This window comes from Sus scrofa, chromosome 17, assembly GCF_000003025.6.
Source record: "Sus scrofa isolate TJ Tabasco breed Duroc chromosome 17, Sscrofa11.1, whole genome shotgun sequence".
Classification (NCBI taxonomy): Eukaryota; Metazoa; Chordata; class Mammalia; order Artiodactyla; family Suidae; genus Sus; species Sus scrofa.
In genome coordinates, this window is record NC_010459.5 from 39,840,649 (window position 1) to 39,858,662 (window position 18,014).

The 18,014-nt window shown below is 50.6% G+C and overlaps 1 protein-coding gene and 1 long non-coding RNA gene across 6 annotated transcripts in view; one reads left to right on the forward strand and one right to left on the reverse strand.

Moving 5' to 3' along the window:
• TGIF2 (TGFB induced factor homeobox 2) lies at positions 1-17,514 on the forward strand. Of its 4 annotated transcripts, none has more exons than XM_021077897.1 (3): positions 1-250; positions 4,172-4,397; positions 14,732-17,511. In XM_021077897.1, exons 2-3 carry the CDS (start codon positions 4,206-4,208, stop codon positions 15,251-15,253), a joined length of 714 nt encoding a protein of 237 aa, XP_020933556.1. In that variant the 5' UTR covers positions 1-250; positions 4,172-4,205; the 3' UTR covers positions 15,254-17,511. The 4 variants fall into 4 exon arrangements, with proteins under 4 accessions (XP_020933556.1, XP_020933557.1, XP_020933558.1 ...); XM_021077898.1 differs by having other exon boundaries at positions 38-157; XM_021077899.1 differs by lacking the exon at positions 1-250 and adding an exon at positions 301-1,105 and having other exon boundaries at positions 14,732-17,514.
• Positions 6,140-18,014, reverse strand: part of LOC110257439 — a 21,993-nt gene continuing 10,118 nt past the window's right edge. The window contains exons 3-4 of one of the 2 annotated variants that reach the window (XR_002340025.1): positions 9,346-9,976; positions 6,140-7,249 (exon numbers count right to left, since the gene is read on the reverse strand). This is a non-coding gene — a long non-coding RNA (uncharacterized LOC110257439). Of the gene's footprint in view, positions 9,977-18,014 lie in introns of both variants that reach the window. The other variant, XR_002340024.1, reaches the window with a different exon arrangement.

Here is an 18,014-nt window from a genome sequence, read left to right on the forward strand (position 1 = left end):
GGGCGTAGCTCACCGCGCTCCGCACAAAGTTTGTTTTCTCGCTCCCGGCGGGTGGGGGAGGGCGAGGAGAGCGCGGAGGGGAGGAGAGGGGATCTGACGTCAGGGCGCGAGGTGCTTTCCAGCCGCGAGCTGTCAGGCCGAGTGTCAGGCCCGGCAGGTACGCGGCGCGCTCCCCCGGCGCCCCCCGCCCTCTGCCGGGACGCCCGGGACCCAGCCCCAGGCCGCGTGGACGGAAAAGCCGCTGGGAAAAGTCAGTGCGGGGCGCAGGAGCGGGGGCAGATGGGGGCGGGGGGCGCGCGGTCAACTTGGAAAGTTTTTTTTCTCGGCCGAGCGGGGGAGGGGGCGTCGTCCTAGCGCGTGCGGTTGTGGGTGTGTGAGCTCTGGTGTGTTTGTGAGTCCCGACTGCGGTGTGTTGGCGGGGCCCGTTGAGGGGTTGTCCCACCCCCCTGGAGGAAGTTGGCTCGGGGCCCTTTTGGGGGACCCAGCTCCCTAGGATCCTACCCGGGGAGAGGGCCGCCCCGGCCCCGGGCCGGGGTGAACGCACGGGGGGGGCGGGTTTGTTTGGTTTCAAAAGTGCACGTTGCTAACCGCCGGCAGTCCCCCCCAACCCCCCGCCGCGGCTGAGCCGGGGAGGGGCCCCCGAGAGTGACAGCTGCGGGTGGGGGCAGCGGGAAGGTCCCGGAGCTGGTGGGGGGGGCGGGAGCCCGCTCGAGTTCCCCTTTCCTTTGGAACAAAGGAAAGTCTGTTTCTGAGGCATCTGTCACTCCCAGGCGGGCCAAGGAAACGGGGCGCGTGGGGCCGGCTACCCGAAGAAAGTTTATGCGTGCCGGGACCCTCGGACAGGCGAAGCGTGTGCCGAGCCTCCCGCGGGGGAAACGCGCAGTCTCCGGGGCAGGGGGCGGCCAACATGGAGTCTGGGCGCAGGGTTGGGGGGGGCGGTGCGGAGGTGGGAGCCCAGCCCCCTCCCCTCCCCCTCCGGGCCGAGTTCGGAGCACAAAGCCGAGCGCGCAGGCTCGGCCGGCCCCGCGCCCCGAAGAGTCAGCCAGCGCCGTGTGGCGGGGGAAGGGGGTGGGAACCAAACTTTTTCCTGCCCCGGGACAGACACGTGAGTTTTCTTTCTTCCAGAGCCCCCGCCCCAGAGGGATTTCTGGCCCGCGGGGCAACTGAAGCTCCGAGACGGATGCGGGGTGGGGGACTGAGGTGTGCTGGCGCCCCGAGCGCAGGCCGATTCTCGGCCGCCCAGGGAGCCATGTGCTCCAGGTCGGGTCTGGGCCGCGGGGGAGGCTGCGCGCTTTGTGTGAACTGCTGGGAATGCAGCGTGAGTGCTTGGCCCGGGGGAGTGTCGACGGAGCTGGGGGAGTTGTCAGAAAGTTCGTGCCGGAGTGGCTGCAGGTCGGTGCTGTGGCTGGCCAGTTAGGGTTAAAAACTGATCACTGGTGTGATGTCGTCTGGAGTTTTGTCAGTCTGAGAGATTGTGGGTGGGTTGGAGTTATTGGGTGGACGGATATCCAGGAATTGGTTGTATGGTACCAATTCCACAAAGGAAAAGTTGTTCCTTTTAGATGTGGGACTTGTAAACTGTATCTGGTGCATCTATTGGTGAAAGTCCTGGGGGTTCCAGAGGCCAAGCGAGGGGTTGGTACCAGTTATCTGAGTGCTGTTAGAGAGTTGTCTGCTTTAAGTGTGAGGCTGGATGTGAGTGTGGGGTGTGTATGTGGGGAGCCTCCTGAATTGGGATTTGTAAACTTTCGGCTGTATTTGTCGGTGAATATCATGGCTGGGGTGCAGGACACTGGTGGAGAGGTCTGTGTAGACTGAGGGGTCATCTCCAGGGGCCATCCACTGGAACCCTGCAGACTGGGACTTGACTGGCAGCCAGGGTGGAATTTGCACAGATAACCTTGAGTAAACTTCTCACAGCCTGCCAGGGCTGCATCCTGCCTGAGCCCAGATCCCAACTACCCTGGACAGCTAAACCTCGGAAACCTAATCTCAGAAAGCAGCCAGCTGTTGGTGCACTCTGAGGAGTGGCACCTCTAACCAATGCCTGTCTCACCTCTAGGTGGCCTGGCTGGGAGGGTAGACCCTTCCCTAGAAAGCCTGGCCAGGCCAGCCCAGATATCTGGGCTCAGGCCCAAGTGGAGGAAACAAAACCTGGGAGATGCCAGAGTCTGTTGGCCCAGCCTGCTAGGGTGCTGTTAAAAGGCCAAGGAGGGAGGAGCCTTGAGATTCTGGCATCAGCTTATCCTGGAACTTTTGGTTTTAAAATGTAAATCTCTTTGGCGTGTGTGAACAAGAAGTTTGTAGGGGGGATGAGTTGTGTCTAGGGAAACACCTTTCCTTCAGTTGACAGATGAAGAAGAGGCTCAAACCCAGAAAGGGAAGGATGCTTGCCCAAGGTCACACAGCCAAGTTGGCGGAACCAGAGCCCAGCCTGACTCCTTTATCTGGATTTTTCTCTTTTTTTTTTTGGTCTTTTTAGGGCTGCACCTGAGGCATATGGAGGTTCCCAGGCTAGGGGTCCAATCGGAACTGCAGCCACTGGCCTACACCACAGCCACAGCAACTTGGGACCTGAGCTGTGTCTTCAACCTACACCACAGCTCACGGCAATACTGGATCCTTAACCCACTGAGCGAGGCCAGGGATCGAACCTTTGTCCTCATGGATACTAGTTGGATTCATTTTCGCTGAGCCACGAGGGGAACACCTATCTGCATTTTTTTTGAGGAACTGAGTCCTAGGATCAGGCCAGGGGCTACATGACAAAGGAGAATGTCTCAGACACATCCAGTGGGATGACTTAACATCTCTGCAGGGTACACAGTAGGTACACAGTAAATGTTACATGGACTGCTGTAGGACTGTGGAGATTAATAGTGTCTCTAGACTCCTCACTGGATCCTGGGAAACAAGATGGTATGGGTGGGTGGGGGGAGCTATCTTGGTCAAACCCTACTTCCATACCATATCCTAGAGGTGATTTTTTTTCCCCCCCATAACAGCCTTATAATTCGCATACTATACAACTTACCCATGTAAAGCAGACAAATCAATGGTTCTTAGTATATTCACAACTATGCAACCATCACCAGTCAATTTTAGAACATTTTTTATCACCTGGAAAAGAAACTGTATACCCCATTAGCTGTCACTCTTCTAGCTCCCTCCAGCCCATTCTGGACATTTCATAAAAATGGAATCATATTTGTTTTTGTGACTTGCTTCTTTCACTTAGCATAATATTTGCAAGGTTCATTGGTACTGTAGCATTTTTATGGCTGAATAATATTCCACTCTATTATGAATAAACCATATTTTGTTTATCTCTTCATCCGTTGGAGGACACTTGGGTTGTCTCCACCTTTTGACCGTTATAAATAATGTTACTATAAACTTTTTTTTTTTAAGGGCCACGCCTGCAACATATGGAGGTTCCCAGGCTAGGGGTCTAATCAGAGCTGTAGCCGCTGGCCTACGCCACAGCCACAGCAATGCCACATCCAAGCCGCGTCTGCGACCTACACCACAGCTCATGGCAGTGCCGGATCCTTGATTCACTGAGTGAGGCCAGGAATCAAACCCACAACGTCAAAGTTCCTAGTCGAATTCGTTTCCACTGGGCCTCGACAAGAACTCCTAAACATTTTTGCACAAGGTTTTGTGTGGACCTGGGTTTTTATTTCTCTTGGATAGCTAGCTACCTTAGGAATGAAATTACTTGGTCACCTGGTAACTCAGTTTAATAGCAGTAGTATCTTGGGTGACTTTCTTAATCTTGCTGGCCCTTGGTTTTTCTCATCTATAAAATGATAATGACAGCAGTGTCTCCCTTACAAGGGCACTGTGAGGCCCGAGTGAGATAATAAATGTGAAGTGCTCAGTACAGAGCATGGAAAACAGGCCTCAGTGGTAGCTATAATTATTTCTAGTCTGGTACTGCTTATTCATGATCTGCCACTTATTTCAGTAGTTATCTATCAGCCCTATGAAAGAGGCCTTTTGGACTCATCCTTCTCCCTTGCCCAGGCTTTGGTATGGCCTGAGACTTTGAATTGCCATTACCCTGTTTCTGGTGTTCCAGGCTCTGATAGTGATGTACGAGACTAGGAAAAGGGTTACAGGCAACACATGGTAATAATGTCCCCATGCCCTTTGTCACCTGTTTCAGGCTTGCCCGAGGTCCAGCCTAGCCCCTAGACATCATGTCAGACAGTGATTTGGGTGAGGATGAAGGCCTCCTCTCCCTGGCAGGCAAGAGGAAGCGCAGAGGGAACCTACCGAAGGAGTCAGTGAAGATCCTCCGGGACTGGCTGTACTTGCACCGCTATAACGCGTATCCCTCAGAGCAGGAGAAGCTGAGCCTTTCTGGACAGACCAACCTGTCAGTGCTGCAGGTAAGGAGGAGGTAGCAGGAGACCTACCTGAGTTCTAGTCCTTCCACAGCCCTGCCACTGACTCAGCTGTGTGGTCTTGGGCCAGTCACCTCCCCTCTCCTGCCCTCAGTGTCTTCTTGGGCCAGAGGAGAATACCCATCTTCTCTATTTCAAGGGAAAACAGGTGCATGAAGTCATTGCCACTGGATTTCAGGTTTTGGAGAGTTCTGAAGAGGCAAGGAATTGTTATTAACATCTAGGTGTCATCATTAACACTGGAGGTTGTGAGAGGGTGAGAAGGCATTGAGTGTCTTGGATTTGGCTTTCAGCCCCAAATGAGTTGGAATCACAATTAAGGGCAGAAGTCAGCACCTCTGCGTTCAAAACCCCCTTCTGCCACACAGGACTTGTGAACCGCATCTTGATTTCCCATCTGTAAAGTGGGGCTAGACTGCCTGACTGAACTTTGGTGAGGAATAGACTCAGAACTGGATGTGAAAGTGCTCTATAAATCACAGACGTGAACATGTACAAAAGACCATGTTATCCACTTTTTGTCAGAGTCCGAGGTGTTAGCTCCTTTGAATTGCCCCAATTGCTGACCTACAGGTGTTCTGTGTTTTCATGGTGCTGAGGTAAGACCCCCAGGACTACCAGCTCTAGCTTGGACCTCAGTCTAGCAGAGGCCCACTCCCCACCCTTGCTGCCTCCCTTTTCACCTCTTCTTCCCTGGCCGGTTGCTCCAGTCCATGGCGTCCCTCCCTCTTTCCCTTACCCTGCTCTAAACCTCCCACGTCTCCCAGCTGGTATCCCTCTTCCATGAAGCCTCACAGTGAGTACTCAGCCCTCAGAACTCCCAGCACCTTTATACTCACTGGACAGTGGTTAATCGGAGTCTGTCTGTGAGAAAGGTTCTAGAGTTACCCTGACTTAGATCCCATCTTCTCCCCAACAGGAAGTCTGGACCTTGGCCAAGTCATTGCCTCCTTTCTTGAGCTTCATGTTTCCTCATCTGAAAAAGGGAGATAATTTTAGCACTTTCATAGCTGGTATGGGTGGGGGGTAGGTACTGAAAAGGATGCAAGGCTCACTGGGAGGTGTTTGTCACAGAGTAGGCACTTCTGTTCTCCTATCACCCACATCTCTGCTAGATCCAAGGTCTTGCCTAGCAGTTCCTAACACCTCACAGCCAAGCGCCCAGCTCCATGCTGGGCAGAGTTGGGATCCCAGAGAGGATCCAGACACATTCCTAATCTCAGGGAGCATCTAGTCTAGGATAGGAAAGGGGGGGAAGACCTGTCTACCAATGTTGGCAAAAAGTGACCACTGCTGGGACAGATGGCAGCAGAGACCCAGGGCAGGGCTTCTGAGCAGGCCTGGAGCTTCAAAAGGCCTCCCAGAAAAGGTGGGCTTGAACCAAAGGATCTGGAACAGCACAGGCCCAAGACTGGTGCCTCAGAGCCAGGATTACCTCGAGGGGCGGCCTTTTTGCTAGTCTGCCTGACTCCAGCCTAGTTTTTCCTGTCTCTGAGGCCCTTGAAATCCCTAGGCCTCTGGGCCTTCTCCTTTGCTTCCTTGACCTTTCTGAGCCTGGCTTATTCTTTTAAGCATTTTCTCATGAAAGCATTCTCTGACTGCCCAGAGTTGAGGCCACTACTGTGTATTCCTGTGTGTGCTGTCAAGCCACTTGTCACAACATAATGAAATTACTTTTTGTCAGGGACACTGTTTCTCAAGACTGAGTAGTATACTGCCTCTTTTTAAAGAAAATATTTTTCATGGATCTGCCTCCCTCAACATGTTGACTTAAATAATTTTTATCACATGACTTAAGCATGTACAGACATAAAACTGGGTCAAAAAAAAATCTTTTCTTTTGCTCTTATACACAACTATAAAATAACTAAAGTTTTCCAAGGTAAATAAATGTAAAACCAGTGAGATTCCATCTAACTGCATTATGTCAAATGGTGGATGGTGTTTTGTTGACTGCACTGTGGTGTGTAGTAAGACAGAGGCACTGGCCCTGGAGTTGAGCAAGTCTGGTTGCCTGAGGCCATGGCCCTCCTGCTTGGGACCGAAATGGAAACACAAAACCAAAACATTCTTGTGGGGAACCAGGGGGCCCCTAGGACAGTATATCCCCAGATCCCACGTACAGAAATGTAGGTCTGGGGCAATGATTAGCTGCTAGAGATAGGAAGGGTGGTGGGATCCTGGCTTCCCCTGGTGGGAGGGGTTCCAGTGGTGGCCGCGCTGCTCTAGAGCTGTGCTGAGTTACAGAGCCGTGGGGACCATCTGGCACTCCTCGACGGAAACTACCATGAATCCTAAGCATGGCCAGCCGTACATCTCTGCTTGAAGGTTTCATGGGTAATTTCTCCAAACTGGGTCCTTCCGTTTCTGAGGGGTTCCCTGACAGCCCTTTCTCAGCTCTCATAGTTTCCTATATACATTTACCTCTTAATTTATTTCTGGGATGTGGATTCTTTCTTACATGGTCCAACCTGTCATCATCTGGCACTTCCCTACTTAAAACAGTGGCTTCTGCCAACCTGTTGACATTATCTGTCCCTGTCGGCATATCTGGCTTCATCCCTCGCCCCCCCCCCATATTCCTACCACACCACCTCTCACCCCCCCATACTCCTGCCACACCCATGGATACCCGAGACCACTTTGCTCCCACCCCTGACCTCTAGAGGAGCTGTGCGCTCCCACAGCACCTGGATTGCATTTGTACTTACCTGATTGCATTTGTACTTACCTGATTGCTCTTCAGATCACACTTAACTCCAGAGGCCTAGTCTTATTTTTCACCTTATCCTAAGTGTCTGCTCAGTGTCAGGTATCTGATAGGTGCTTGGTAAATGCTGAAGTGAAAGAAAATGAGGAAAAAGGTGTTAGAAATGTCAGTTGGCAGGACCTCTGAAGTGAGGAAATGCAGTGGCTCCTCAGTCAGGAAAGTTTGGTTTAAATCCCTGGAGGTATCTCTTTTTCCGGTATTTAATTTTTTAAATTTCCATTGCTTATTAAGAACGTTTGCAAATACCTGCAAAAATAAGAGAATATTATAATGCACCCCTAGCACCAATCACCTGGCTCCGACGAGCGTCAACCTTTTGCCAAGCTTGTTTTCTCTCTCCCGGGGACGTCCCTTTTGATTGTCTCCTTTAACAGGCCCAGGAGCGATCTCATTAGCAAGTCAATGAGTCATTTAACTAACTGGTTTGCTGGTACTTGCCTGGGGCTAGGCAGTTGGGAGAGTAAAACAAAAAAAGTCATTTGTGAAGGATTTTCACAGGTCCCCGTGACTTGGTTGCTGTGGTTTCTAAGCGTTCTTAGGGGCTGCCTGTTGGGGGGGGAAGCTGGAGGGGCAGGGAGGGTTCCTGCCCATTTCTTCACTGTGTAGTCTTGATTGGGGGTGTGCTCTGTCCAGACCCAGTGCTGTGTGCTGGAAACACAACAGAACGGGCACTATCCCGTCTGGGGAAGGGAAGACTATTTAAAGGATGAAGAATTCGGTAATTATTACTGATGTGGTGTCAGCTGGGGTGCTCTGGTAGGTTGCCTGTGAATGGAATCCTGACAGGTTTGAAGCCATGGGGCGGTGAAGGGCCGAAGTCCCTCTGGGACTTGCGAGGGTCAGGAAAGGAGCCTGATGCAGAAGCTGAGGTGGCCTGCTCGGCCCTGCCCTCACTGAACCTTTATCATTCGCAGCTGCTCTCCTTGCTCTGGCTCCAAAGCTGGCTGCCTCCTGATTCTTCCCGCTGGCAACCTCTGCCCCCCCCCCTTCAGCTGTGCATATTTTTTGAGCTTCTGTGTAAGCTTTTTTGCTTAAATAAAGGGCTTGTCCCACAAGCACAAGTTAAACCAACGGGTTAAACCATTTGTTCCTAAACTTCGGAGGCACAACTCCGGGGAGCTTGTTTAAAAACACACAGTCCTGACCCCACCACCTAGGAAGCAGATGAGAAATAATGGATTTTTTCTAAAATCACCCTCAAGGTGATTCTAGTACAGCCAGCTGCCTTGAGGAACACCTGGGTAGGGTGGTCACAACACAAATGGAGGGGCTGTGATGTTTGGGGAAGGTCTCTCCCTGTCCCCCCTCCCCTCTTTTGCTTCTGTCTTTCACAGTTGAAAAGACAATAAAATGAAAGCTCCAGTCCTCGTGGCCTTCATCAGCTCCCTAGTGCCCTCCCACTCTGATTTGCCATGGTGATTCCTCCCATGTCCTTTATCTCAGCCACTGATGTAAAAAAAAAAAAAAAAGTACTAACAGGGCAGTCTTTGAGAGAGGGCCCTGTGTCATGGTAGAGACAGGCTTCAGGGACCCAGCCTGTGTTTTGCCATATCAATAAAGAATTCACCTTGGCATTCTCCTGCCACCTCCCCAAGGACCTTGAGTTGGGGCAAGTCACAAGCTTTTTCCCTGACTTAGGCATGGGTCAGGCAGCTGGAAGAGGCTGCAGAAAATCTGCACGGCCCCTTATCACAGCTGGCGCTGGGGGTGCACTCAGGCCTTGAGGGCCCTTGCCCAGCTCCCCTCAGCCGTGCGTTTCTATCGACAAGAAGACAAAACAGACAGTAAGTAGGCTGCCAAGTTTTCTGCAGACCAGGGTGAGCATGTGGGAGAGTCTGTGTTGGGGGCGGAGTGTTTTTCTGCTGTTCTCGGAATTATAAGCCAAAATGGGAGGGGCAGCTTGAGGCTGGGTGCCCACACATCTGATAGTAAATGCCAGGCCCCCCTCCCCAAAACTGCTCTTCTAACAGAAACACGGGTCCCTACCCCACTTGCCCCAGGTCACATTTCCCTTTGCATCCTGGGGTTGGGGGGAGAGGTGCCCTGCGCTCCTGCAGCACAGGTAGCTGAGGAGGCAGCTGCAGGGTGGAGAGGGGAAGCATCTGAGCCAGAGGAAAAGGCCTCCAGCTGACGGCTGACTCTTCTTCAGTCTTTTATCTTTACCTGACAGTGGTAGTTGCCTGGAACCAGGCTGTCTGGATCACATCCCAGCCTTTGCACTTGTGACCTTGAGCAAGTCACTGAACCTCTGATCAGGGCCTCTGTTTCTTCAACAGTTCAGATAAAATGGAGATCATCACAGAACCTGTCTCATAGGCTGCTGAAGATGAAAAGAGTAGTTAGATGGGAAGTGTTCAGAAGAGCACCTGGTGTATTTTGTGTTGGACAAGTGTTTGCTTTTAGGACTATGATGATGACTTTAGCTGTCCATGGCAAACCAGAACGAGAACCGTAGTGGGGCCCCTGAAGCCAGAAGACCTGGGTTTGTATCCCAGCTCTGCACTCAGAGTCTGTGTGACTTGGGGAAAGTTCTTTCATCTCTTGGGTTCCAGGTCCCTCTGTAGTACATTGGGGACGCTGCTTACTACCTTCCAGGCTTGTGTGCAGATTAAAAATAATGCAAGTGAGATAGCTGGCATGATACCTGGTATCAAAGGTCTTTGGTTCCTTCATCCACCCAGCTGTTTGGTCTTATTTTTCCTTTGGGGCTCCCCTGCACATCTAGCCAGGATTGAAGTGAGCAGCTCAACTAGTGTCTGCTGCTGCCTTTGCGTGTACGGCTGTACTGAGAGGCCTGTGGACATAAAGAGGGGTAAATGAGAACCTCATAGGCAGAGTCCTTCCAGGGATGGAATGGAGGGCAAAAGAAGCCACAGGAAGGCTCTGGCTCTGCCCTGCCCAGGAGCTCTCCCAGCCTGACAGGACCTAGAGCCTAGTGTTGTCCTTGGGTCACCTGTGGAATAATAGGTACAGCTGCAGGCTGCTGGGCAAGGAGCCATGCCACCTCTAGGCACCAGCTCTTGTTATAGGTGGCTGTCCCTTTGGCTAGGTAGAGACGTAGAATCTGTGGGAAGATGGTACCCAAGGGCTTGCCCAGGTATGAGCCAAGAAAGGTGACGGGGTAGAAACAAACAGGAGCCAGAGGAGAGCTGGGCCTTTGATCCATTCAGCAAACATTAGAGGAATGTTAGGCATTGCTGCAGCCCACACAGTTCCCAACATCTCAGCACAGGGGAGGGCAGGGGGAGGGGGCTCCAGCCTTTTATTCCCTCTACAGCAGCTGCTTCATGCTCTGTATCTGTTGACAAACGAAGAGGAGAAAAAAGAACCAGGAGAAGGACTTAACGGTGTGAAAACTAGATCAAGCTACTGTTTAGGCCCTTTTGATAGTTTGCTGTTGTCCTCTCGCCTTGAGGGAACAGCCTTGCCTGCTTCTGTCCCTCAAACCAAACCCTTTTCCTGCTTCAGGACCTTGGCATTTGCTGTTCCCTCTATCTAGAACATTCTACCTTCAGCTTTCTGTGTGGGTGGTGGCTCTTTCATACTGGTTAGGTCTCAGCCTTCCCAGACCCCTTATCTACGGAAGTCTCTCTTATCTTTATATAATACCCTTTTATTCCTGTCTGTTTTCTTCCTGGTACTTGTTAGCGGTTATTCACTGTGTTCATTCATTGCCAGTCTCCACAACTGGGTGGACTGTATACTCCACAGGGCAGAATGCACATCTGTTTAATTCACAGAGACATCCCCAGCACAGAGAACTGGGCCTGGCACACAGTAAGCACTCACTAAATATTGAGTGAGCACAAAGCCTTGAAAAGGAGAGCAACAAGAAAGCGTGAAGTTCTAACTTGACCATTCTAGTGAATAAGAGCTGGGTTCCGGGGTCCTGTGATAGCCTGAGGGAAAGAGTAGGGGTTCTCTTGGAGTTCCCGTCGTGGCTCAGTGGAAACGAATCCAACTAGTATCCATGAGGATGCAGGTTTGATCTCTGGCTTCACTCATCGGGTTAAGGATCCAGCATTGCCATGAGCTGTGGTATAGGTCGCAGACACGGCTCAGATCTGGTTTGCTGTGGCTGTGGTATAGGCCGGTGGCTACAGCTCCAACTGGACTCCTAGCCTGGGGACTTCTATATGCCACAGATGCGGTCCTAAAAAGACCAAAAAAAAAAAAAGAGTAGGGGTTCTTCTTCTTCCACATCCAAAGGTCCAGGCTTGGGGATCCTTGGCTGGAGGTGGAATCCTGCCTGACTTCTCCAGGCTGAGCTTTATCTGTGTCCTTCAGTAAAATGGGAGTTGTCCAAACTTAAGACAGTGGATAAAACTATTAGAAGAAAGTTGTGTAGATGCGGTCCTCAGTAAATGGCAGCTATTGGTAAACCGTTCTCAGCAAAGGCTCCCAGAAAGATGCCTAAGTATGCGGATATCTATCATGCCGCACCCATGCCTAATTCCCAGTGCACTCCCACAGTCTCTAATGTTTTCTTTCTAGCTCCAGTGTAAGCAAGAAAATCATTAGGCAGCTTTCCCCCTGTGGCAGCTCCTCCAGTGGAGGGCAAGAGGGAGAAAGACTTGGAAAAAATGGTAAAGGGTTGTATTTGTCTATTTAAGGAAAAACAGGTTTTGTATTTGTGAGCTTATGCCAGCCATGTAGCCAAGAGACTGTTTTCTAGTCTAACCCATAATTGTTTTTAAATAATACCCAGGTGAGCTATTATAGGATTGGTCTTGTCGCATCTCCAGGCTGTTCAGAGTAAATGAGAGGGAAGGGTGTGAGCGGCTGATCTTTAGATGATCAGCAATGGTGCCATTAAGTCCCTTCTCTCGAGTGTGCAGAAACTCTTCACACTCTTCCTGAACAATTAGCTACCCTCATGGTATCATTCATTCAAGTATTAAGAGAAACTGCCAGGCCATAAGAGCAGCTATAGGTGAAGAGATGTGTTTTGAAGTCATTTCCTCTACTCTGGCCCTATCTCTAATGTCTTAAATCAGCCAAGACTGAAAGTAGGCATCCTCTAGGTGATGTGCAAAATGCATGGAGCCCCCTTTTTTTTTTCCTTCTGGTGAGCAGTTTCACAAGGGCTGGAAAGACAGGCCATAACAGGGGAGGGTTTTAACACCCAGGCCCAGGAGTCTGGACCTGATCCTGTAGGCAGTAGGAGACAAATGGCAATTTTCTAAAATAGGAGTAATGGTCGTTGCATGCTTAGAAAGAGAAGTGAGGAAAGAAAAAAAAAAGAAAGAGTGAGTGACAACCAGTGACCAGGCTGGACTGGCAAGCTGTAAAGCTGGGGGCTATTAAAACAAGTCCAGAGGAGTTCCCTGGTGGTTAAGGACCCGGCGTTATTACTGCTGTGGCTCAGGTCAGTGGTGTGGTACGGGTTCTATCCCTGGCCCAGGAATTTCTGTATGCCATGGACGTGACCCAAAAAATAATAATGGGAGTTCCCATTGTGGCTCAGCAGGTTAAGTGTCTGAGGATGCAGGTTTGATCCCTGGCCTCACTCACTGGTTGAAGATGCAGCATTGCAACAAGTGCAACATAGGTTGCAGATGGGGCTCAGATCTAGCATTTCTTTGGTATAGGCCTTAGCTGCAGCTCCCATTCACCCTCTAGCCTGGGAATTTCCACATGCTACAGGTTTGGCCATAAAAAGGAAAAAAAAAAGGTCATGACCATCGCCTACAAATCATCAAAATAAAAACTTATAAAATAGGAGTTCCTGTCGTGGCTCAGTGGTTAATGAATCTAACTAGGAACCTTGAGGTTGCGGATTCAATCCATGGCCTTGCTCTGTGGGTTAAGGATTCAGCGTTGCCATGAGCTGTCGTGTAGGTTGCAGACACGGCTCGGATCCCGTGTTGGTGTGGCTCTAGCGTAGGCCGGTGGCTACAGCTCCAATTAGATCCCTAGCCTGGAACCTCCGTATGCCACTAGTGCGGTCCTAGAAAAGACCAAAAAAAACTTACAAAATAATAAAAAACAAAGCATTCCTACTGTGGCACAACGGAATTGGCGGTGTCTGTGGAGCACTAGAATGCACATTCTATCTCCAGCTGGCACAATGGGTTAAGAATTTAGGAGTTCCCGTCGTGGCGCAGTGGTTAACGAATCCGACTAGGAACCATGAGGTGGCGGGTTCGATCCCTGCCCTTGCTCAGTGGGTTAACGATCCGGCATTGCCGTGAGCTGTGGTGTAGGTTGCAGACGCGGCTCGGATCCCGCGTTGCTGTGGCCCTGGCGTAGGCCGGTGGCTACAGCTCCGATTCAACCCCTAGCCTGGGAACCTCCATATGCCGCGGGAGCGGCCCAAGAAATAGCAACAATAACAACAACAACAACAACAACAACAAAAAAGACAATAGACAAAAGACAAAAAAAAAAAAAAAAAAAAAAGGATTTAGCATTGCCTCAGCTGCAGCATAGGTAGCAACTGCAGCTTGGGTCTGATTCCAGGAATTCCATATGCCATGGGCAGCCAAAAAAGGAAGAAAAAAAATAAAGTAAAATAAGATAGAGCCCAGACAGATATGGGACAGGGTGCTAGATATGTCTTGGCTTTAACAGGAAGAAATGTCATGCCTCATGTGTAGGTCCAAAACGACTGTTCAAATCAATCAGCCAGACAGGAATGGGGTCAAGGTTAATGGTAGCTTTCTCAGCAGTATTAGGAAAAAAATACTTAAGGATGTTGGTTGAATATACATTCAGCTGGAACCATGATCCTGGTTTTGCTTGGAAACAGTAACTTTTCTTGTGCCTGAGAGTCCTTTGGTGTCCTGGTGGCTCTTTCTCTGGGAAGACTTGACTCTAGGAACTTAGGAGTGATTCACCCTTGGCACCATCCCCTCTCTTCTCACATACCCATATTTGGTGGGTAACAGGTCCCACTATTTCCAGTTTCCCAAACAGATCAAACTCTTGTCATCTTCTCATTATCTCCCTTAACTTGAATTACTAACCTTTTGCTCTGCTTCCGCTCTGTTCCTCACATAGCAAGTCACTTCTTTGCTTAAAATCCTCCTATGGCTCCCCATCATCACCCTTAGAATAAAGAATGAGGTCCCCACCATCAGCAGTAACCTCTGGTTCCCGGTGAGTTCCATCCAGACAGGCCTGCCTTCTCTGAGCTCCTCATAGGCACTTTGCCACCTGCCCCTGGGTCTTTTCAGAGGTTGCTCCCTCTAAGTCGAATGTTCTTCTCCCTCCTAACCTCCCACTGTAACCTCATTCTCAGCCTTTAGATCTCAACTTGCAAGCCATTTCCTCAGAGAATACTACCCTGAGTCCTGAAAGACTAGATTGGCTCTTCCCATCACTGTCTCAGCACCAACATTCATCTTTTCCTCATTGGCTGGGTCATAGTTGCAATTTTATTTTCATTTATATGATTTATTCGTTAACTTCTCTCTTCTCAGAATAAATCTGAGGTCTGGGATCATGCCTGAAGTGTTTACTGTTGTGTTCCTAGGGCTGGAACCTAGGTGCTTTGTGGCTGGTTTTGATCAAGTAAATTGATCACAGTCTCTTACACTCATTCCAGATATGTAACTGGTTCATCAATGCCCGGCGGCGGCTTCTCCCAGACATGCTCCGGAAGGACGGCAAAGACCCCAACCAGTACACCATCTCCCGCCGTGGGGGTAAGGCCTCAGATGTGGCCCTCCCCCGGGGCGGCAGCCCCTCAGTGCTGGCTGTGTCTGTACCGGCCCCCACCAATGTGCTGTCTTTGTCTGTGTGCTCCGTGCCACTCCACTCGGGGCAGGGAGAAAAGCCAGCAGCCACGTTTCCACAAGGGGAGCCAGAGCCCCCCAAGTCCCTCGTGACCCCTGGTAGCACACTCACTCTGCTGACCAGGGCCGAAGCTGGAAGCCCCACGGGTGGACTTTTCAACACACCACCACCCACACCCCCAGAGCAGGACAAGGAGGACTTCAGCAGCTTCCAGCTGCTGGTGGAGGTGGCACTACAGAGGGCTGCTGAGATGGAGCTCCAGAAGCAGCAGGACCCGCCGCCCCCATTACTACGCACTCCCATGTCCTTAGTCTCTGAAAACCCCAAGTAGGCATCTGCCACAGGGGTGCTTGAGCCAGCTGTCCTAGGCTTCCGTTTTGGTTCCATTTCCTACAGAGGGTTTCCTTTGGATCACTGCCAAATGTCGGGATCATCTCCTCTGTCCAGAGGTCTTCGGCAGGAAGACGCCAGCTGGTGTCACTGCACTGTGATGGGACCTCTCCTCTGCTGACTCCGCTGTTTCTCCAGCCTCCTCAGTGATGAGCCCAAGAGATTGGAGACAGGCATGGTGCTGCTGCTGTTTCTTCAGAGAACCCCCCCGGGACATCTTTGTTCCAGCCTGCTTTCCTGGGCTGGGCACAGGGAACCTACCACGTTCAGACCTACGCTGGGTCCAAGTTGCCTCTGACAAGGCCTCTTTGTTAAGCCAGGTGTGGACATTCCAAGTTCGTAAGTGTGAACGAAAGAAAAAAGGAACCCAGCAGATGTAACAGAACTGACTCCAGTTGAATGTTTAGGTTTTCGCTAAACTTTGTGTTTATTTTTCCCCTTTGCTGTGGTTTGCATTAACGGGAGTAGTTAGCCCAGGTGTGGGGAGTGAGAGTACGTTGTGTGATGGAGTCTGATGAACTGGGAATAATCCAACACTGCAATTGGTGATTGTCTTACAAGAAAGTATTTTCATTTGGGGGACCAGCCATATCTCTGCAAAATTCCATGGTTGTTTTATTGTTGGTTTGGTTTACCAAAAAATACTGTATGGGCTTTGGCTTATCTCTGTCATGCAGAAAAGGGGATAAAGCCACAGCCAGTGAGAGGGTCCAACAAAGAATCTGACCAAACCTTCTAAGTGCAGAGCAGAGAAGGATGTTAAAAACAGAGAAGTGGTTTTGGGGGGGGGGTTGTTTTTTTTTGTTTTTGTTTTTTGGGGGGTTTTTTTGGTTTGTTTTTACTGTAGTGGGGGTGGGGGTAGGGAGGTAAGCTAGATTGCGGCAGTGGGGTGGTTTTTTCTTTCTCTTTAATTGTTTTCCCCTTCTTTATCCTTCAGAGCTTCACCCCCCAGCCTGAGTTTTTAATTCCTTCTAGGAACTTGGATTACTGGGGCAAGAATGTTTAAAGCTCCCTATAGCTCCTACTTGGAGAGAAGTGAGCCATCTACTGGTCAGGAAGCCCTTTTAGCGGACTCACACAGGCAGCGTTCCCCATGATGGTGGGAGGAAACTATTCCTGGAGGAAGCATGGAATAGTACCCCAGCTGCCTGGGGAACTGCCCTGAGGCTGGAAATCGGTTCTGAAGCTTGTTCGCTGTGTCTTTGTGTTGCACGTTTCTTTAAAGTCGAGTGGCAGAAGCCCCTGCCCTGTACTTCACAGTGAAACAGATCACACTTAGTCTTACTCTCCTCCCTCCTCCCCAGTTTTTACTTTGCTGTTTCATTGCTGACAGCATTCAACAGCAGTACACCCCATCTTTAGTATATCCTAAGAAACACTAATCCTAGGTTATTAGCTGAAATATTTTTGTTCTGAGTAACATTGTTACTGGGTCAAAAGACAGGTCAGGAACCCTAGCCTGTAGTTTCCTAAAGTTGCCAGGTTAGGCACGGGGAGAGTTCGTGGGTGTTGGCTGAGCCTGGCTGGGAGAAGGGCAGCAGTGTGAGTTCTGTCCTTTCTGGGATGACCCCTGAAGGCTTCAAGGGGGCTCCCCAACTCCTGAGTAGCTTGGCCCGTTCATTGCTGTGGGAATGGGGATTGGGTGGTTAAGACAGGGAGTGTTGCTCTCTATTAGTGGGCAAGTTCTCCGGGCTCTCTCCTTTGCTCCCATGCCCTCCCTGTGCCCTCTCCTTGCATGCCCCGGGGGGATCAGGGATCCTCACCCTCCTGAGGCCCAGCCGGGGAAGAATCAACATGGCAGCTTCAAAATCAGTTGAAGCTACTGCTTGCCCAGCCTCTTCCACCCCAGCCGTGTCTGTGAGCCCAGGTCTGGTGTGACTGCTACAAGTCCCCTACTTGAAGCAGGGGGACCCTGGAAGTGTATTGGGCTGGGGTGGGATCTTCCCTTCCCACAGTGCACTGAGCAGTGGAGGTGGTAAGGGGTGAGGGAGCCATGCTGCTGAATTCTGGTTGGCATTCCCCCCTTGTACGAGATGGGGAGGCTGGCAGTGGGCCAGCCTCTGCTCTGTTTGGTTGTGAGATAAACCTGGAGGAGAAGCACAGTTACCCGTTGAATTATTTGAGCAAAGAACTACTGTAAATAACTTTTGTTCTTGTCTTTTGTCAAATAAAGTTGTTTTTTTGTTTTTGTTTTTCAAAGCAGAAAGACTGATGCACTGTGACCTGGGCCCAGCCTGGAGACAGGATAACTGCTGAGTTCTTACCCTACCTTACCTTTCACCCTCCCTCTAGTAGCTGCTTAGAAGTGTTGTGTACTCCCCCTTTCCTTGGTCTCAACCCATCCCATGTCATCCTCATCACAGTGTGCAGGGGTCATATGTATCCCAAGCTGGACCAGTCTTCCCTGGGGTCAGAGATCAAGCTTTGGGGTTGCTCAGTGGTGAGGGAACTTGAGCTGGCAGCTTCGTCCTCCCCCTCTCCCAGCGAGGCAAGAGCATGACCACAATATGAAGCCAGCACAGAAGGAAGCAGAGGTGCTGCGTGGATACCCTGGTCATGTCTGAAACCAGTGCCATCTCTGGACTTCCCTGTTATGTAAGCTAGTAAATTCCCTTTTGCTTAAGCTAGCTATGGGTTGCATTTCTGTCATAATGAAATGACTAAACATTGTCACTGCAACCCAAACATCTTTTAATTTTTGT